We start from the raw sequence: 21,548 nt of genomic DNA, 5'->3' as shown, positions 1-21,548 counted from the left end.
ACCATTTATTAATTATGGTGGCAATTTTCATTTACTCCAGCATAAAAGACTTTTTGCTTACTCGATAGCCAGAAAAAAAGCAAAATGCCTTCAGTTTGGATGAAACAATAAGGTTTATGTGCAAAGTCCATCTCCCAAAAGCCGATCCCTTCCCAGATAATTCCCTGAAGTGATATAATTTACAGTATTTACATTTCAGAGGGAAAAAAAAAAAAACCTCTCTCCCATCTGCCTGCAAACTTCTTTTTATAGAAATTTCATCAGTACGTCCGTGCAATAAACAGTATTATCTTAAACGTTCTCCTCCTAAATACCTGTTGACAAAAGGTTAAGAATTTTGCAAGTAACAGGACAAATGAGTGTATGTTACTGAACACTACTGTAGCATGAGGCCTAGTGGTTTTTAATGCTTTTAAATACGTTTGACACGTCTTTGCAAAGCCACTAAATGTCAGGTGATTGGAATTTTTTTAAACAGGTTGTTGGGTGTTAAAAAAAACAAAAACAAAAAAAACCCTAAACCCTGTGAAACCCACTGATGCATTTTTTTCTTACCATTAAAAGATGTGCAAATAGGACTGTGGGATCTTTACAGCTAAATCTGAGCGTGCACCTGTCATTAGGGTGAAGGTGGTGGTACGATTTGAATTTTATTCAAGTTGACAAGAAAAGTAGCTTTGTGGAAACGTACAAGCATAAAAGGACGCGTTTGCATGTTTCTACTCCGCGGCTGATGTCCAACTAGCAGAGTGCAGAGTTCTTCTTGTGAGCAGCAGCGATGCCACCACTTTTCACATGCATGCCTTTTGCATGTTAGCCTTGTATGTACCACAGTGACTCATGACAAATCTCAGAGGTTTTTGTTTTCCCCCCAATCATAAACTCAAGCTAGCTGCAGGGCGGGCAGGTGGGGGGGAGGGGGAAACCGGTGGTTAACCAGTGGAAATATTTTGACTGTGTCTGAGCTCTTCACGCTACAGCAGAGAAACATAAGAAGGTACCGGGCTTCATAGGTTATATTCTCTCCAGTCTCTCTCAATATGAACAGGAACATCAAAATTGGCAGACAATTAAGTCTCCAAATGCTATGGAAAAGTATTTGCTTTCACAAAAAAATCAATGTCCACCTGAATCAAAATAAATGTGCGCGAGTAAAAATGTAAAATTAATTCAGCTGCATTTTATAAAATGGCTCATTATGTGTCAGCAACGCCAATATGACTCAATCGTACGATGATCGCTTTCAGCTCTATACTGAGATTTTTCTAAATGGTTCATTGCTTCCTCATCTGTACTCACGCAAGTTTCGGTCTCATTTATGAAAACCACGGCTTTGATCAAAAGTGGTGGGGTGACAAGAAGAAAAGAGGAGAGGAGCGCTAAAGGGCAGGGCCGTCTCATCACGCCCCCTCACTCTGAAGTTTAAACATACTCCCTCCTCCTAGTCACGCACAGACACTCTCTGAATGAACAAACCCAAGTGTATGCTGACTGATAACTTTCTGTCTCCAATCAGGGCTGGAGATTATCCTCATGAACCCAAGATAACACTAAATGTTGTCAAATTACATCATAAAAATCAGCAGAACTCGAGCTGTGGGCTCAGCCTATAACAGACCAAAAACAAGTTATTGAGCAGGGCTTCTGTATTCTTTTCGACCCCCCGTTTTCAGAATTAAAGTCCAGTGTGAACTAAACAATGAGAACACAGCTGTTAAGAAGAAAATTGATCTCTTGTTACGAGAAAGACATTGAAACAACTGAGCGTGTGTCGGGGTGGAAGTGGTATCTGTTCTGAGACTGTACATAAATGACAAGATTCATCTGTGGTGGTTACCAAAAGCTGCAGAGCATCTTATACACACACACACACACACACACACACACACACACACACACACACACACACACACACACACACACACACACACACACACACACACACACACACACACACACACACACACACACACACAATGTGCATCTGTGTGTCACACGCCATTTTGAAAAGCCAGTAAAAGTGAAACAAATTGTTCATTTATACCCCTAATAAATGATCACACATTTATACGTATCAATAGCTAATGAAAAAATGGCTTAAATGCTTTCGCAGGTTTCAACACAGCATCGAACCGCGGCCAAGATTCAAACCGGTCTGAATTTTTTTTTTCCTGTTGAAGAAATAATCGACCAATCACAGCTTAGTAGCTGAAATCCAGGATGGTGTCATATCCTTTCAAAGCTACCTAACTGACCAAGTGACTGAGTCTACAGTAAGTGACGTGTTAATGAAATAATGAATGGATGCATTTAATGAATTCTTGGTAAATATCCAGAGATTTTTTTAGTATGCTGACAAAAATAAATAAGTAATTTTAGTAATCTGAGTGCTTGTAATTTAGCTGCTTTTGTTCCTAAAATGTGGAAGAGACATCAGCTTGGATTATTCCTTTAGAAATGTTTTTAATTATTGGCAATACTCTGTCTTTGTCTTCTTCTTTCCCCCCAGCTGCCCCCCACAGGGGATCATCTGCCTCCATCTCACGCTAGCATCACACCAACCGCCTGGCATGTCCTCCTTAACTACATCCATGAAGCTCCTCTGAGGACTTCCTGCCTGCCTTTCCTGCTGCCTAGCAACACCACATCTACCATCCTTTGTCTAATATATCTGGAATTCCTTTGTCAACATTGTAGCAAGCAACATAATATCGTGGTCCACAGAGAATCCTGCCTGACCCCATTGGTTAGCTTGTCCATCACCATTGAAAACAAGAATCTCAAAGCCACTCGATGATCTATTGTCACCCTCACCTTAAAGAACTTATTTTAACATCGCACTCAATAACAAACAAATCCTCCCTAACAAAAAAGTAACTTCAAGGGTCAAATTGCATGATATTTCTTCACGTCAATATACGGACCAAGAGTTCGACACCCCTGCTCTAGATCCACAGACCCTGAGCGAAGCTCCTTCTGATCTTCTCTGACCTACTCCATCAACACTTGAAGCAAACATCACATCAAAAGCCATACTGCTGATGCCTGATGATCACCTCTCTTCTTAACCTAGCTTCAGCAACTGTGTCCAACACCTTCATGGTGTGGCTCTTCAACTCTATCTCCATAGTTACTACAGTTCTGCACATCACCCTTGGCATGAAAACCAGTTTGAGTACACTTCCTCCCCATTCCTCAGGCATCCTCTCACTCTCCATGATTGTGTTCAGTATGGTTAAAAAGTCCACCGGCCAGGTTTCCAGTCTGTCTCTGCTTCTTTCTATTTAATGGTGTCTTGAAAACTTATCTGGACTGGATGTCCTGTTTTTGTCCATGATAAAAAAGCAAAAAATATTTCTGATAAAAATCAGAGAAAACAATCATTTTCTGTATAACTATCTGTTTTTGTGGAACATTCTGGCCACTCCTCATTACTTAATTCACTGAGGTGTGTGGGCATTTGTTTATGCACATCTCTGATAAGATCATGCCACAACATTTCACAAGGCTTGAGCTCTGGACTTTGACCTCATTGAAACACTTTGATTCTTTTCTTTTCAGCCTTCTTGTTGTAGATTTTCTAGATGTTCTGCGCTTCGGATCACCGACCCATTGGATGACCAAATTTGGGTGGAAACTTCAGTGGAAACATGGACAAATGGGCTCGCATTTGACTCTAGAATACTTTGGTATACAGGGATGTTCACATGTGACTCAGTGATTGCAAAGTTCCCACATCCTGTGGCTGCAAAACAAACGCAAATTGCCCCTCCACCATTATCACGTTTGACAGTCTGTATGAGGTGTTTGTGCTGATATGCATATGATATGTGCTGATATTAGGTTTTGACCTAACGTGGTGCTGTGCATTATGACAAAACACCACCACTTTGGTCTTGACTGTCCTAATGTCATTGTTCCAGGAGTCTTGTTTGCTCTGAAGCAACATTTTAAACCTAAGCCATGTTGGCATGTTCCTTTTAGAGAGAAGAGGGTTTCTCCTGGTAGTCCTTCCAAACAAGCCGTACTCGTTCAGTCTTTTTCTAACTGTACTGTCATGACTGTTGACATTTAACATGATCACTGAGGCCTGTAGAGTAAGAGATGTATCTCAGGTTTCTTGTAATTTGTCTGAACATTGCACGGTCGGACCTTGAAGTGAATTTGTTGGGATGTCCACTCCAGGGAAGACTGGCCACTCTCATAAATGCTTTCCACTTGTAAATAATATTTCTCACAGTAGAATGACTGACAGCTTTTTTGGAAATGGATGTAACCCACCCCAGACTGATGGGCAGGGACAATTGCTTCTCTAAGTCTAAGTCTAAGATCTTTATCAGGTAACCACTTCTAACATCTGCTTCCATGAACTGACATTTACATCAGTGGGATTAAAATATCACTACATGTTTTTAACTGCCGTAACTTGTTTCCTTTTTTTCTTCCCAGTATAGCAAAGCATGAAATGGTTTAAACTACTCATTATTCTGACAAATATTCAATTAATTAATCATTTGGAGTGGAAAAAAACAACAACAAAAAAATCAGGCAGCTTTGAAAAATGTTTCTATTGTTTCATGTTTCCATGGTGAATACTGCATTGGTATGTAGTTTTAACAGCTACAGGTTTGCTGTGTTTTAGTATAAAACCCTACGAATAGGGTGTTTTTTTGTTTGCACCCAGCATTTCAGACAAGTGGCTGACTTGAATATGTGAGCCTGCTCGTCTGTGACTATGTGGAGAAGGTTGCCTCACCTCGTTCTTGAGCTCGGCAATCTGGTCCCGGAGCTGGTTGATGTACTGTCTGGAGTCAGAGTGGTTCAGCTGGCCCTGGATCAGCCCTTCCTCCTTCTAAAAATCAAATTTCAGACACACAAGGTTAAAGCTGAATTCACTTTGATTAATACATTGATCACTTAACTGGCTAAGACCACAGATCCAAATGTTTATTCAAGGATGCACTCAGACAGACACTGAAGTACACGAGCACACACACCTGAATCTCAAGTTCAGCGATCTTCTGCCTGAGTTCAGCCATCGCAGCCATACTGTCAGCTTCCCTCAGTCGCACTGCCATCACCTCCTCTTTACTCTACACGCATCACAGGGAGGAAGGAAGCACATTGACAGGAAGAAAAAAAAAAGTTAAACAATATTTTCCGGGTAATAAGTGAGCCTTTATAATGACAACCTTTTAATGGATTTCAATTAGAGATAGTAAAGAACAATAAATTGTCTCTACATCCTGCTGTGTCATTCATCTTTCATTCTAGACTTCCTCTATTACATCTGTTGATCTTTTTCAGGATGTGAACCCCAGAATTTATGCTCTGACCATTTTTCAACATTTCTCATGTATCTTTTTATCTTCTCTGTTCCAGGCATCTTTTTTTTTTGTCTTCAGTCAAAAGGTTTCTTTTTCTATTACAGATTTTAGTTTCCTATTAATAATTCTTAAATGGTAAAATGGTAAATGGCCTGTATTTATATAGCGCTTTACTAGTCCCTAAGGACCCCAAAGCGCTTTACATATCCAGTCATTCACACATTCACACACTGGTGATGGCAAGCTACATTTTAGCCACAGCCACCCTGGGGCGCACTGACAGAGGCGATAATAATAAGAAAATGCTGCTCTCCACGTCACTCTGCTCTTTTCTGTTAAATCTGCTCCTCTGCCTCTCTTTCCACCTTTCACTATCCAGACCTTGCAGTCTGATTCGGCCTGCTTCCTCTTCATCTCGTTGAGCTGGGCCTGCAGAGCTTTGTTCTGATTGGCCACCATCTGGAGTCGGTCCTGCAGGGCAGAGCGTTCCTGCTCGTTGCGTCCGATCAGTTTGCTGTGGATCTGGTTCTAAAACAAGAGGTTAAATGGTAGATGGTGAGAGTAGAGCTCTTATATTTATGAAACAACAACAACAACAACAACAAAACCCAATAAATGAAAACAAAAACATCTCACAAGTGGCACTATGGTCTAACAATTAACAAACAATAAAATCTTTTCTGATTCAGTTATACTTTGTTTCATTTTCATTATGTGCATGTCAGGCACGATGCACATTCATAATTGAAAAAGCAAAACAAAATGTAATATCCCAACACCACAGGGCTGATTTCCCTAGTTCAGCAAGTTATATTCATTCTTATAAATGTGTAAAATAAACAAACATGACAACTTTTATGCTTCACAATCATGCATACATCAGAGAAGGACTCACAAGCCCACTGCTGCAGTGTGACAGTACAATGTAGTTATACAGCACCTACCTGACTCTCCAGCTGCAGGGCTTTAAGTTTAACCTCTCGGAGCTCCGCCTGGGCTTGAGCCTCCCTCAGCCTAACCGTCATCAGTTTGTCCTGCAGCTCATTCATGGCGTTCTTCTTCGGCGATTCCTTCCAGTGCCCGCCCCCACCACCAGTGCTGCTGCTACGGGACATATGATGCTGCGAAAGAGCAGACAGGTGTAACTGGCCGCTGGTACATTATGCGCACTCATGCACTCCACCAAACAGATGAGAGATCTGTTCCCATTTTACCTGCCAGCGCTGGTTCAGCTCAGTGACAGCCTCCTGCATCTCCCTGAATGAGCGCAGCGTCTCCAGCTCCCTCAGCTTCATTTGCTTCACTTCTTCCTGCAGGGTCGCCAAGTTGTTCTCATCTGGCAGGCAACTGCTCCTCTAGATAGTAAACATTTCACGGTTATAAGTTAGCAAATTCACACACGCAGCCTAATGCATATATGAAGACGTACATGGGAAAGGTTTTATGAGGAAGGGAATCCTTATTAGATTTCAGTGAAACACAATATACCTTGGTGATTAATACAGAATGTACCACAGTACCTACAGCATTATTGTTATTATTATTATCATCATTATCGTTATTGTTAATAATAATAATAATAATAATAATAATAATTAACAATAACTACTTTTGTAACACTTGAATAGAAACCACACATTAAAGAATTGTATGCATCTTAATATATAATATATAATATATACAAACAGTGGTGTGAACCACAGCTGAAATGGGCCCTGATCAGATGATAAGAGAAGCTGACTGCTAGAGTAAGGTCTCAGCAGATCTGCTATATCTAAACACGAGCCTGGTCACATGAGGCTTTGCATGTAGGTAATCTAATTTTAAAATTCTAAATCTTACAGGACTAAAAGAAAGCAATGATAGAGCTGATGTGTGAGCAGTGGTGAGAACTTCTGGCTGAAATGAAGATGGACCAGAGGAGACTGAGGGGTGCACATTCATGGGAGATAAAATAATCTAGACATGGGAAAGCATAGGAGTTTAGTTTCAAATTATTGACTTACAGGAAATGTTGTTTTTCCTAGATAAGAAAAACAGCTTTAGCTCGCCAAGCGTTCAAATGCTGGTCAAAAACAGAATCAAGTTTTTTAGCAGATAATTTGAAATTGGTGACGAGGGGGCCGATGTAGCAACTGACCTGCTTTGTGACGCTGCTGAATGAAAACCTCAGTTTTGATCAGATATTACATTTGCTAAATGTGACCATGCCTAATCAGCGGCATCTGTATCCTGACGACCAGGAGTCGACAGACTTATTAAATGTAGTATGAGAGGGACAGGAATAGATTAATACAACTATCTGATATATGAAATTTTGTTCAGACATCAGACAGTTGTGAGGTTGTTTCACTCCTAACCAAAGTGGTGCAACAACCCACTAATAAAAACATTAGCATGTTTACCTCCTGACTACAAACCAGCAGGTTTGTCAATCTTTGAGACGCTGTATAAGCAAACAAAAAGTTTGTCCAGTTTTGAGTTAATTTTCAGTAAAATCTTCATCGGGAAGCAGCAGAGCGTTTGTGTTCCAACACCTCATCAAGTGAAAATGAAAGCTTGAGAAATGGAACGCGTCTGTCATTTGTTTGAGTGTTTGGATTAAACGTTAGACAGGTTGGTTAACGGTCAGACAGACTTTACCACATTCACAGAATCACACGCCTTCTGTCTGCTTGCTGTTCACACTATTCTCTTTCACACAGTTTCAAAAAAAGAAAAAAGAAAAAAAAAAGGCATGTTTGTGAGCTCACCTTTTCCAGATCGAGCACCTTGTCTTGCATTTCCTTCAGAGCTCCAAGCAGTTCGGCCTCGCGGAGCCTCGACTGCTCCAGCTCGGTCTGCAGATTGCTCACAAACTGCTCTGTGTACTGAAACAAACATCCTAGTGTTAAAGATATAATGTAGGTCAACTTTTATTTATTTTAGTTTTAGTTGAGCAGCCTTTTCTACCTGGTATTTGTATACTGATATTTATTTATTGATGAGACAATTAGGTTTTTGAACAGAGCTTGGCTTCCATTTCACTCTCATTTGCAGACCAGTTTAACAGTTCAGCTAAGATTACCACAATCTTGCAAGGGGTGAAAACTCAAGGTAGTGTTATGTATCTGTCTTTCTTTTTTTTTACATTTAGTTTCCTGAAAAAGGAAGAAACGGGAGACAAGGAATTCCACAGAGAGATGGAAACATGACCTATCAACGAGCTATTTGTGGGGGAATAAATGGACGTGATTCCCAGCAGCAGCGTTAGACTTACACTTTTCTAAAAAATAAACCAAAAGCATCCATTCTCAACTGCAACTAGTGAGCGAGTAAAATCCAAATATGTTACCTACGCCTAGAAATGTCTGTGTAAAACCTTCAAAACAGCCGACAACCTAAATTTAGCTGCCATGAAGGTGCACTTGTGTCCCGCTGTCTGTGATGTCAGCATGCTACTGTACACTAACATGTCACCACATCAAGGGGAAACTGCAAAGCTATGAATATGAAAGCAGCAAAGAAAAAAAAAAAAAAAAGAGAGAGCTGAGTGGAAAAATACTTTCCAATGAGGCAAATTACAAACGCTTGAAATCGGGCAAGTACATAGCGTGACTGCAAGATTCGTGATTTGTCATTTTTGGCTTCTCAGTCTTGGTTATCAAAGAAGATTGAGAGTGTCTGGAGGTGTGTGAACCCTGGTGGGTGATGGGTACCAGCAATCTGAGCTGGAATAGACGCACACGTAACAATGACATCATTTAGAGAAAAATCAGTGACTGGAGTTTTTCTTTTAAAGCAAAGCAAATTATAATTTTAGTGAACCATCTGCTCCCTTCACATCGTGCTGTTGCTCTTCACACCACCTTCCCACAGGTAGGTGTGAGTTGAACCTATAAATATTAAGAGCAAAGCTTTGGTTAACAGCACTGGCAAAGACCACAAAACTTTTTTTTTTTTTTGAGTAAGTCAGTAAAGCGGTTGCGGAACATACAGAAACTGACATGCATACATTTACTCATGTGGAAAAGCAAACGTGGGTGTTCTCTGTTAAACCCAATGTGGCGTTAAATACTAAATACTATACTAAACATCATATTTACTAGAAATTCACAGTAGAGAAGCAGAGTCTCTCGTACATATAAAAATGTTTGGAAAGTCAGTTTTCATATTTTTCCTTGAACAATATTATATGTAAAAATAAATAAATAAATAATATTAAAATATGTTATTTATACTGTTTTGGGAGGCAAAAACAGTTCATACATGAATTACATGTTAAATTACACCCAACTCTAATTTGTATAATAATTCCAATATCATGTGACTCACAGAACTTGAATGAATTAAAAACAAAAATCAGTCATCCTATAATGTAGGATCACTTCTTTTAACTTTACAGTAATATGCACCAAATACAGTTTGATTAGCTTTTCCTTCAGTGTTTAACTGAAACCACGTTTTAATAATCTATGCTACATTAACAAAACAAGTTTCAACATTTAATCATAGTCACACTATTACTTTCAATCAGGCTGTGTATCACACGTACAACAACTCAAAACAACAAACAGCTGCTCTGTAAAATGTACACGTGCAACCTTTACAGCCGCCATCAGTGTTACGTGCGACCTCAGCCTGTTGGTCCAGTTTTTTTATTGTCACCCTGATTAACCTGCGCCCTCTTTCTTTGCAGATTTATTGTTAGTGTTGGCTGCTGATGGCTTGCTGCATGAATATAAACCCGGAGAAAGTGGAGCAGGAGGGTCGGCCATTGGCGTCTTGGATCCCACCAGATCTCCATCAGCACAAGCTTTACCAATCTGTTGCTTTCATAGCTTTGTTTATTCTGTACAGGTTGAGTCGGGAGCTCCTGGAACTACTGTTTTCAGTTTGGTTTCTGTTCTTCTAGTTTTCCAGGACTAGTTTGAGTGAGAAGCCTGTATTCGATGGCCCATTGTGTGATTGGTTCATGGTCTTCTTCCTCTTTGTTTGTTTTAGCTGGGGCTCACATCTCTTTTTGTTCTGTCCTTTGGGAGTAACTATATTTCCATTACTAAAAGCTTGTTGAATGGCACCCGTAACAGTCAGACTGGCTTCACTGGCGTCCAACAGTATTTTTTAGACAGTGATAGGTTCCACATTATTTGGCTCTCCTCCAGAGCTAGACTAACTAGATTTCACCTCATAAACCTCACCTCACCTCCATGGTGTGAAAACTGTAGAAGTCTTTGTGCCTCATCTGTATGTAAACATCTTGCTAAAACAGAACTTGAACGGTTTCATTTTTGGGTGCTGAGCTTTGCACCTTTGCGGGGTTAGCTCACGGGTTAATCACCGATTTTCTTTGAAGGTTTGTGAGAAAATACAAATGCGTGACTCACTACTTTGTTATCAAAGCAGCATAAAGAACATATCGGAAACAAATCAACGCTAGTCTGACCAGTCTGACCATATTTGAGAGGCGCAGTCGGCCCCAATTGTTTTTTTTTTAATCCGTTTTCCACAAGCTTGTATAAAATATAGCATTAGTACATCACTCCCACCATGGGATAACTTAAACGAGCCATTACTATGAGTCAGTCTGACAGTCTGTTCATACCAAGCTGCAACGTTTGAGTTTGAAAACTGAAAACATCGCCGCAAAGACTGACTGACGGGTACCAATCCAGCTTCAGCTAATCGCTTCCTGCTAATTCACTGAGCTTAACCTCCCCACTGTGTTAGTACTGGAACAATTGTATATTTGTAATTATACATATATTTTACTTATATTTTATTTAACTTGCGTGAGTTAGCTGACAAGTTTGCGCACCACTCTCTCATCCAAATTAGGGATGTGTGCGACTAGTCGACTAGATGACTAATCTAGTTAAGTGGAATGATTCATTGTTGAAGAAGTTGATTAAGTGTTTAAAAAGCCTTTGTTATTAGTTTTTGGCATTAAACGGTTCTCAAATTTACTTAATATCTGAGTGTTTCTTGGTTTTAGACTAGTCGGTTAGTCAGATTTTTTACCCCATGTTTAATTGACTAAGAAATCAGTCACCAGGAAGATTCCCAATCCAAATTTTTCCACAATTGGCCAACATGGCGCCAGCCAGATGGGCAACTTTGGCGCTTCACAAATGATGCTATAGTGGCTTTGTCCTTTTTCCATATACAGTCTATGACTGGCTCATACTAACAATCATACTAGAGTGTGTGTGTGTCTTTGACAACAAAGTGAACTTTGATATATTCGGTTACTTGACAAAGTTGTAAACCTTTTGATATACTGACATTGAAATCTGATCAAATTGTGTTGCATTCTAGTGAAATCACTTAAACGTTTGCGACATTTGTGCCCTGATTTTGAGTCCAAATAATCTGACAAACAGTAAAAGCATTATCAGGAAATACACAGCTTACAGAGCCTATCTGTAAGTTAAATATAGGACAAAATAAAGACTGTAGGCAGGAGGGAAACAGTTCATCTTGCTATCTTGGTTCATTTATTAATTCATTCTTTTACCCTCTGTTGTTGTAGCTCTCGGATGGTGTCCTGTGCTTTCTCAAGGCTCTCGCTAGCTGTGGTGCACTGCTGCCTCACCACCGCCAGCTCTCGCTTGATCACATAGTTCTCCTCTGCTTCCTGCGCCCTAGTCACCTGACCCTGGAATAGTGTGACCAAAATAGGATGACATTTAAAATCGTCAGTGGAGTGCAATTTTCAAATTCAGACTATGCAGGGGGAAAAGGGTGGTTCCAGACAAAACAACAATATAATGGTTATAGAGAACTTTGCTTCATGTCATACTGAGAGTCAACATTTTAGTAAGGAGATTTATTTGCTTTCTTGTAAATCGCCTACCTGAGGATATCACTCACACTCTTACATCTGTCCTTTAAAGCTAAAGCTAACAACCAACTAGCTCAGTTTAGCATGATGAATTGAAACACAGACAGAAAGCTAACCTGGCTGTATCCGAAAGCAATAAAAAACTTAAAACTCTGTCTCAGTCTCTGTTTTTTAACAATTATTAGATCTCAAGCATGACCATGAAGAAAACAAGTTTCTGGTGTATTTTTTTCTACAATTTTGTACAAATGAAATCAAACACATTCAATATCAAATCACGTATCTATACCTTCTAGAGTGTTTAGCAAGAAAGCAAATAAATGTACATTTCATTCAAATTTTCCTTAATTGTAGGTATTCAAATATAAATGAATGATAGTAATAGCTGAACTTCAACATGCCTCATGCAGGATTGTACAACGTCATCAGTCTCCATCATGGATAAATACTACATGCATTCAGGCATTAAAGGATTGTCTTGTGGGCTAGAGACAAATATACGATGTAAACAAAAAGCTTTCATGCACTTTTGGCAGGATGCTGTTACAGGAGAGGGAGAGAAGCAATGCAGGACGGTAGAGGAGCAGAGTGTGAGTACGACAAAGGACAGCAAGGTCAGTGGGAAAGTGGTTTACAGTACTCTACCTGTATCAGTCTGTCTGCAAGAGCAGCACTCTCCTACAGCGCAACGAAGGAGAGGAACAAGAGGATGAAAATAAAGAGATGAAGAGAGTGAAAAGCAGTGGGTCACCAGGAAGGATAAAACAAGAAAAACCAGGATGAATTCCAAAAGGAGGGACGTAAGAAAAAGTTGAGATACCAAACACAGACATGTTTGTGAGGGAATAAAGAGGCAGCAGTGAGATCATTCAGAAAACAATTTCACAGAAGAGGAAAATATGAACAAAAGCAGCGTGCTGAAACAGCACAAAAGGCGGGCACACGCAGGTGTGCACACACACACACACACACACACACACACACACACACACACACACACACACACACACACACACACACACACACACACACACACACACACACACACACACACACAGGAAAGAAAACCAATAACAATATATTCGTCAGTTGTAAATTTCAACCCCGAACCACACAGAATTTAACTAGAATCAAAATGTGAAGCGTGTTAGCTCAGCCTCATCCAATTTCTCTATTTCAGTGAAGTTCTCATGTTTATTAGCATTTAGATAAACTGAAGTCACATCTGCCTATCTCACCTTCTCCAAGGTTTCGATCCTCTGCTTCAGCAGCCTGTTTTCTGTGCGTAGCCTCTGAACACAGAGAGAAGGAAGACAAGTGGAAAATGTTTGCTTCACTTCACTTTTCAAATATTTTATTGCAGTACAAACAAACAAGATATAAGCACCTTAATTTCAATTTGCTCCTCCATTTCTTTGTTCTTGATGGTGGTGTATTCTTTCTCAAGTCTGAGGAGAAAGATACAACAGTAAGAAAACGTAATGTTACCTCAATCTTCCTTGTTTTTAACTATAATGTTTAAAAGCCAAAGATCTGAGGTGTACAGCGCAGAAAAACAACTTTCAGAAGTTACCTAAACAGCACAAACGCACAACAACAACCATGCACACGCTTAAGTGTAGAAACCTCAGCATTAGTAAGACACAAACAAAACTCTCACTGGTCTACATAAAGGCTCTCCAGCTTTAAGTCTGACTATTTGTTAGCCGACTAACGAGCGTTCTTACTTCTTCATCCTCTTGGGGTTGTATTTGACCTGGTAGGCCCTGAGGATCAGCTTGTCTGGGCAGCTGTCAAACTGGTGGGGGATCACCTTCTGGAAATGCTGGCAGACCCCAAGGGAGAAACGCACATGACAAAGATGGTCATTCATATTTAATGAAGATGCAGAGACTCGCTTTTTTTTTTTTAATGAGTAAAGAAAAAACAGCCACAGATTTACAAAAGGCCTTGAGGCAAGCCAGGAGCTCCTGCTTAAAAAAACAAAAACAAAAAAAGAAACTAAGATATTTTAATATACTTTGATTTAATGACATGACAGTCTCACTTGGCATGCGTAAAAATGTATATGCACTTCTAGGAACTGGAAGCATATACAGTATTCAAATTAATTCAAGTTTGCAGTGCAAGTCAAAAAACTGGGAAATGTACAGGTACAAACTTAATGTTTTTTCCGTAGGTTTTGTGAGGAAGATAAAGATAAGAAATGATCAAAGATAAGAAATTAAGATCCAGATCAAATTCACCTATCTAAAAGGTTTTTATTAGTGAGCAACAAAAAATTACACGTTTTCTACTGAATTGCTGTAAATCCAGATTGTGGACGCTGCCTGACGGACACAAAATTTAAACACAAACATAGTGTAAAATTCAGCAGCAAGTCAGTGTTCCATTTCATAGAAGACAATCAGATAAAATCACGTTGAATGGACGTAAACGAGAGCAGCTTATTTTTATCAAATTAGATCATAACTTTAGATTTGTAGCTCAGGAAGCTTGCGTGCAAAAAGGAAAGTAGGACGTTCAGCCTTTGAGTCATGGCTCAATCTGTGCACAAAACAATTTCTGCAGAAGGCACCGCAAAGCTACAGCTGCGTACCTGTGACATGCCCTCCATGTCCAGCTGAATGAGGTCAGTCTGGTTGTACTGCAGGATTGCCAGGCCTACACGGAAGATAATCTCTAGGCCCTGCAGAGAGGTCAGATATTGTATAATTTATATATATATATATATATATACACACACACACATATATAAAAAACACAATTAGTAAGGTGGAACATATCCACAGTTATAACCGATCTTTTGATATTTTGTATGCTTTGTATATTTCTTACCTCATACATGAAAATATCAAAGATGCGTGTGGCGACAGGAAGAGGGAGAAAGGTGAGAAAAAGCGTGAGGAACCAGGATGAGGCATACATGGAAGTGTGGAAACTCTGGGACCGGAAATGGACATTCAGCTCTGGAAGCTGCTCCTGAAATCGCAAATGTTAACAAAAAACAAAAACAGGAAAGAAAGTTAACATCTCAAAAAACTAAAATAGACCCAAGAGAACATACCTGAAAAGGAAGTGATGTGCTGGAGATTAAAAAAACAAAAAAAGAAAAGAAAGATCTGCTGCCCCTTTGTGGAGAGCGTTCACACTGCAACATTGATCGTTTTTTAGATGCACGCTCCTGCTTCCTCTTTACCTGTAGCAGATATTCAAACTGGTAGATGCAGAGACCGAGCTCTGCCATGCTGGGCTTGAAGAGCTCCCTCAGGCGATACTCCTGCATCAGACGAACAAAAACACAAAAGGCCTCCTCCTCTGGCATCTGGGAGAAGGCGAGAAGATTGTTAGAAATCAAACTGTGCTGGACTCTGTATTATACACCATCTCAAAAAACAAATTAACTGCAGTTTAATTTTTCAAAGACCTGCTACATAAATAACTGTGGCTATAATAAAGACATTGTTTACAGATAAAATGTGCTGAGCCTTGAAGCAAAAATATTCTCTTATGGTTCAGTTTCCTGCAGCACACCGTTTGACAATTACCTGCATTAGAAGCAATCCAACAATGAATGCGCTGCCCTGGCAGTAGCCCACCTCTCGATCCACCAGAGAGTACGCCTGAAAAAAGGAAAAAAAGGATGCACACACACAACAGATTTCAGTTACTATGTTCTGTATGTTTAGAAAAATACATCTTTATTTGTGACAGGACAATCAGACCTAGCGACAGGACCAACAAGTCAACAGAGGTCCCTTCATTTCCTGAGCAGCTCAGCTACAAGGGAGCTCGACTGATTTGCAGACAGGAAACGAGCTTGTCTCCATGATAGTAAACATATTTCCACATTTTTGTGTGTCTCTGCAATTTGTTTTTCTCCCCAGGAACAAAAAAAAAAAAAATCACATTACGAAGGTAAAACCCAGTCTGATCAAAAAGACACAGCCAATCAAATCCTTCCATTTGCTGCAGAAAGATTAAAGGTTTAAAAATGGCTTTTAGTTTTGCATGTTAGGGTTTCATTAAAACTACACAGCACTTCCTGTCATTCTGAAATAAAGTCGGAATTAAAAAAAAAAATTAATACAATAGCTAAATACAATAATTTCAAACCACTGTTAAATCAACATATCCATATTAGTCGTTCTTATCCAGACATTTATTTGTAGATGTGTCATTTAAGAAAGCAAGTGAAGGAAATTCCAGAAAGTTGACTGTTCATCCATCTGTTGTGCTACAGTGACACTACAGAGTGATTTAAGACTGCGGCTCAACCAAAATCAGCGCTTAGTGCTTGTAACCATTTTTGGTTTGGTCTTATTTTTTCTCCAGTGTGACCAATACACATATTTCAAAGCTCACAGTGTAAATAAGTCAGTTTTTACAGATGATAAACCATGTTTCAAAAACACAAAAAAGCCCCTCCCCCTGATAAATTCAGACCTTGAGGTGATCAAACGCTGCAGTTCTCACCTTCATGACATTGAAGAGGACCTCCTGTCCGAGGCTGTCCTGGCCTTTGAAGAACTCGTGCTCAGGGTAGGTGCGGGCGATATCTCTGCGGATTAGCTTCTCACAGGGGGAGGACATCTTCAGCAGTTCAGAGTACTGGTTCTTCACCGGCATGTCTGTGGCGTTGCCCAGAAGCTGCCACACGATGGCCCGGAAATGATGAGGAATGCCCTTTCTGATCAACTCCTGGAAGACAGAGAGAGTGAAACGAGTTATATTAAAATAGAGTACAGGGCGGTCGTGGCTCAAAGAGTTGGCAGTTTGTCTTGTAACCGGAAGGTTGCCGGTTCGAGCCCCGGCTCGGACAGTCTCGGTTGTTGTGTCCTTGGGTAAGACACTTCACCTACTGCCTACTGCTGATTGCCAGAGGGGCCGAGCCACGATATGGCAGCCTCACTTCTGTCAGTCTGCCCCAGGGCAGCTGTGGCTACAACTGTAGCTTGCCTCCACCGGTGTGTGAGTGAATAGTGGAATTGTAAAGCGCTTTGAGGGCCCCAAAAAGCGCTATATAAATGCAATCCATTATTAATACCCAGCCTCTTTATATACTGAAAGATGTCATTTTACAGATATTAAAGCACGTCAGAAGAAAAGACATCAATGCAAACTCAATTATGAAACGCTAACAGATTTATATTTACAAGGACAATCTAGCATCGTTTTGTAATCACACTCAGTTGTAAATTATGATGGATTGCTATTTTCTATTTTCAGCATTTATAGCCTGCTTATAGATTTTTGTGTGAGCTCCCAGGTTCCCCTGACTCATTTTTATTGTGTCCTCTCTCATCCGTCTTGTCTTCCCTGGGGGTTTAGTCTTTTTGTGATGGAGGACACAGAGACACAAAGAGAGGGATGGGAGGCAGAGGGCAGATAGAGGGGATTATTGGTATTTTACTGTATTAAAAACAAACAAACAAAAAAGACAGCTTCATACCAATAGTGTTTTTGTTTGTGCTGAATTTGAGGGTAACACTGCGAGACATTTTTGAGCACACTTGCAGACAGCTAGAAAAAGGAGACCCACTGTGCCTTCACGAATAGAAATAAACCAGTCATAGTCTGTGAGCAAAGCTATAAATGACCAACCAGCCACTTAAAAAAAAACAAAGCAAACTAGAATATGAGTCAGACATTAGGAAACAAATTGGAAAATCGACTTGTGAAATGTGACCCGCCAACTATAAAAATAAAATGAGGAGGCTCATAATTTCCTTACTGGTGTTCTTATTTTGAATCGCACTCAGTGACTCATTCTCAGTGAAAAAAACCACATGTGCCTTCCAAATACGTCATTCTCCACTTCAAGTGCCAGACTCTCCCCTCACCTTCAGGAGTTTGTCCTTCTTGCGTCTCCACTCCTCCCATTCGTTGACGATGCGGCCCCATAAGATCCACGTGTCTTCCTCCAGGTGCGACAGGTTTGAGGAGGCCGAGGAGCTGGAGACCAGCGAGGAGCCACTGTTGCGTCGCGAGCCACTCATTGACCGCATGGACTTGGAATCAGCCTCCAGCAACCTGCGTGAAGACACAGATTATGAGAACAGGAAGCTGAATTTATGACTGATCACACAGGAGAGCTTATTTATGTTACACACTGGAGAGTTAAGCTAAGATAAGCGAGAGCGAGAGGCAGAATGTGACATTGCAAAAAATGCTAAATTTAGAGAGGCACCAGCAGCTGCAAGGCATGTTCCCCTTGGTTTATTTATTCATTTATTTAGGTGGGAAGGGCGTTTAATGGTTATATGCTAAGCTAAAGCTAAAATGCTCCTGAACTATGAGTTTGAATTTGGAAGAACTCGAACTCAAATATAGGCTGGGGCGAGTGATTTCCTTTAAGTCCTTGTGGAGTCTGCTGTACAGCAGGGCAGCAAAATGCAGAGGTGATGTGATTAAGAAGGGCAGCTCTTTACTCCAAGGTTCAGTCCACTTTGACCTCAAATGTCGGTTTCTTTTAAGTCACTTTACACCTCCGTCCAGCACTCTGACCATTCTGCTGGGACTGGCTGTGAAGCTGAAAATGTGCTACTGTTGTTCTTCTTCTCAATGTGATTTCTTGGGATTTTAGCTTGATGGCAGTAAATACAGCCTAACGAAAACACTCCTTCTGCAGTGGTGGATTATTTAAGGTAACACATTTATAAATACAAATTCCAATGCAAAGGCTAGTGCTCCTGGTTGTGTGGGATTAAACATTACCTAACACAGATTAAACCTCAACCTTGAATTAAAAAAACAACAACAATTATTTTCTCTGAAGCCAAGAAAATAAATGTTCAAATTTATCCCTGGAAAAATAGATCCTGAAACACAGAGCTTCCTGAAGTAACACACAACATAGAAATTGCAAAGTATCTTATTTTAATCCTTTTTGATTATAAAATTTTATTCTCTAAAGAAAGTTGGTCTTGAGTGAACCCCATGGTGGTTCATGTGACCCTCCCGCTATCGTGACTATTAACAGAGGCTACACAATTCAGCTGTATTAATCAGAAAACCAGAAAAGTTTTATATTTGCTATAAATCCTACTTTCCATCATGCCTGACTCCATTACACTTGGATGTCAAAAATGGTAATTTCAATGCGAATTTCTATCTAGATGTACCTTTGTGTGTTTCCTTTCTGTTCCATATGTGAACTTTAACAATCCTAGAAAGAAGCCGTAACACCATGAAGGCTCCTTGCTGCAGGGAACCTCTCATCATAATTGAGTTCCACGAACACAAACTTGACAACACAATCTTTGATATCGCACATCATTCTCGTAATTGTTTAGCATTTATTGAAATACCTTGGTTCTATTTGTGGTACACAGTTTAACCTTAGTATGCCGTGGAGTCCGTTTAGCTGCTGACGTCCTGGAATGCCCAGGAATCCAGGACTATTTCCTTGGACTCTTGACTTTAGTTCTAATTAATTTATGTTAATATAAAGTAACCAATAGTTACTATAACTATAACTCTTGGGTTTGTTTCCTTCTAATGAATTCATTTGTTAGAGTGTATGTTCTTCTTGTGTCTCTCATTTGATCGGATGAGGCAGTATTTTTATCTCTCCTTTGTCGGGTCAGTCTTTGGTTTGTTTAAGCTGATTTTGGGTCTGTTCTGTTTGAGCAGTTAGTTGTAATATTAACACGGGCAGTGTTGGGGAGTAATGGAATACGTATATAAAATACAAAATATGAGTAACTGTATTCCATTACAGTTACCATTTTAAAGGGTGGTATTCCAAATACGGTTACTTTGTTAATTAAAAAAAAAAAAAAAGAAAAAAAAAAAAAAAAGGGATTACACAGGAGTCTTTTCCTGTTTCATATGTTAGGCTGTCCCCTCTGTATTTTTGGTAATTCCACGCTGGTGGAAACCCAAACAAAACACGCATTAAGAGCCTCTAATGCCTGTGTTTCAATGTCGCGGCCCTTGTCACCTCTACTTGCGGCCCGCATAATGATGTGACAAAATATTTGTAAAAATTATTGTTCAAAAAATTATTTAATATGAAGGCAATAGGCAGAGTGTTACAGGCATAGCCCTAAAGAATGTAGCCTCATGGGCAGTGTAGCCCAGTTGTAAGTAAGCTATTAAGACTCGACTGTACACTGTGTTCGTGTTTTTCTCCGAAACAATAAGTTCTGTTGGAGCAGCCTTTCAACGCCTCTCTCTGCCTCTCGCTAGCAAAGTTGACCCAGGCAAGAAAGTAAAACTAGTTTTCGGTTACCAGCCCGACACGCAACCCGACGTATTAGCCAGAGGTCCCTTTACTATGGGACCTGTTTTATATACGTGCTGAATAGTTTGTGATTGCCGCAAAAAGTGCAGCCTTACCTAATGTCCACCCTACTGTTACTCATTTTATATTAAGATTTAAAAATCTAGTTGGTATTGGTATGGCGAGTAGCCTTCAGTAATAGTAATAAATCACACAGCAATAGTACAGTCATGTAGTTGTAAAAAGCATGATAATATATTATTAAGTAATCCAAAGTATTCAGAATGTTACTCTCATTGAGTAATGTAACGGAATACGTTACAAAATACATTTTGGGGCATGTATTCTGTAATCTGTAGTGGAATACATTTTAGTAACCTTCCCAACACTGAACAGGGGATTATATAACACAACTTGAGTTTAGCTATTTATTTGATCTCTTTCAAGGATTCATAAAAATATTTTAACTTTTGTAAAAATTTGTTGGGTTTTCTTGGCAATTTTAGATAAAATAAAATCTACTTTTTCTGTAACTGCTCTGTGACTTCATGCCTAACCAGCTCGTTCCTTCACAGTATCTACAGTTGTGGTAAGAAGTTTACATACACTCACAGGCATGAACATAATAGTAATTTTCCAATTTTTCAATTACCAAGACATTCATTCAGAGTTTCAGGTGAGATGAGGCAGATATTGACAATGTAATAGTGAGTAAATCTGCAGAGGAAAAAAAAATGCTTATTTTGGGCCAAAGTTGCCAATCTTTTTAAGTGTTTTTTATTAGATTTGCCTGGTGACTCTAACAGCAGTTCATCCTCACTGTTGTCCTTGTGCTCAGTGGTGTGTGCCAAATGTGAAGTCATAACTGCTGGCATGCAATACGCTTTAGTGTCTTTTCAGCTTCATCTCCCTGTGAACAGGCGAATCTCTTCAGGCATCTCCGTGTTAAATCAAGGCAGAAGCAGATTTTTTGGGGAAGATTTTCTGCAAAAAGAGACTACTGCATTCTGATAACAATGCTGTGCTGCTATAACACTTTGCACATGCCTCAATCAGTGCATCAAACATAAACAGGGTTCTTAAACATGCAGTTTTCATTTTCTTGTGAAAACTGCAATTAAACTTGCAGCTCTCACGCAGTTGTTGTTTTTTTTTTTTTTAGTCTGATATG

At 39.8% G+C, this 21,548-nt stretch overlaps 1 protein-coding gene across 4 annotated transcripts in view; it reads right to left on the bottom strand.

Moving 5' to 3' along the window:
- Positions 1-21,548, bottom strand: part of evi5l (ecotropic viral integration site 5 like) — a 43,401-nt gene that overhangs the window by 4,849 nt on the left and 17,004 nt on the right. For 3 of the 4 annotated variants that reach the window (XM_085410224.1, XM_085410225.1, XM_085410223.1), the window contains 17 exons: positions 17,994-18,183; positions 16,627-16,851; positions 15,699-15,773; positions 15,350-15,475; positions 14,989-15,132; positions 14,750-14,839; positions 13,878-13,975; positions 13,538-13,598; positions 13,389-13,442; positions 12,796-12,828; positions 11,824-11,964; positions 8,081-8,197; positions 6,542-6,682; positions 6,272-6,448; positions 5,709-5,855; positions 4,998-5,093; positions 4,757-4,852 (listed from right to left, as the gene is read on the bottom strand). In XM_085410224.1, coding sequence (XP_085266350.1) covers positions 4,757-4,852; positions 4,998-5,093; positions 5,709-5,855; positions 6,272-6,448; positions 6,542-6,682; positions 8,081-8,197; positions 11,824-11,964; positions 12,796-12,828; positions 13,389-13,442; positions 13,538-13,598; positions 13,878-13,975; positions 14,750-14,839; positions 14,989-15,132; positions 15,350-15,475; positions 15,699-15,773; positions 16,627-16,851; positions 17,994-18,183 — 2,011 coding nt within the window. The remainder of the gene's footprint in view (positions 1-4,756; positions 4,853-4,997; positions 5,094-5,708; positions 5,856-6,271; positions 6,449-6,541; positions 6,683-8,080; positions 8,198-11,823; positions 11,965-12,795; positions 12,829-13,388; positions 13,443-13,537; positions 13,599-13,877; positions 13,976-14,749; positions 14,840-14,988; positions 15,133-15,349; positions 15,476-15,698; positions 15,774-16,626; positions 16,852-17,993; positions 18,184-21,548) is intronic. The other variant, XM_085410226.1, reaches the window with a different exon arrangement.

This window comes from Rhamphochromis longiceps, linkage group LG6, assembly GCF_057381845.1.
Source record: "Rhamphochromis longiceps isolate RC_006_pf linkage group LG6, R_longiceps_female_GT1.1, whole genome shotgun sequence".
NCBI classification, from domain to species: Eukaryota; Metazoa; Chordata; class Actinopteri; order Cichliformes; family Cichlidae; genus Rhamphochromis; species Rhamphochromis longiceps.
Note: the sequence above shows the minus strand (reverse complement) of the source record. Positions and strands in the feature narration are given on the sequence as shown.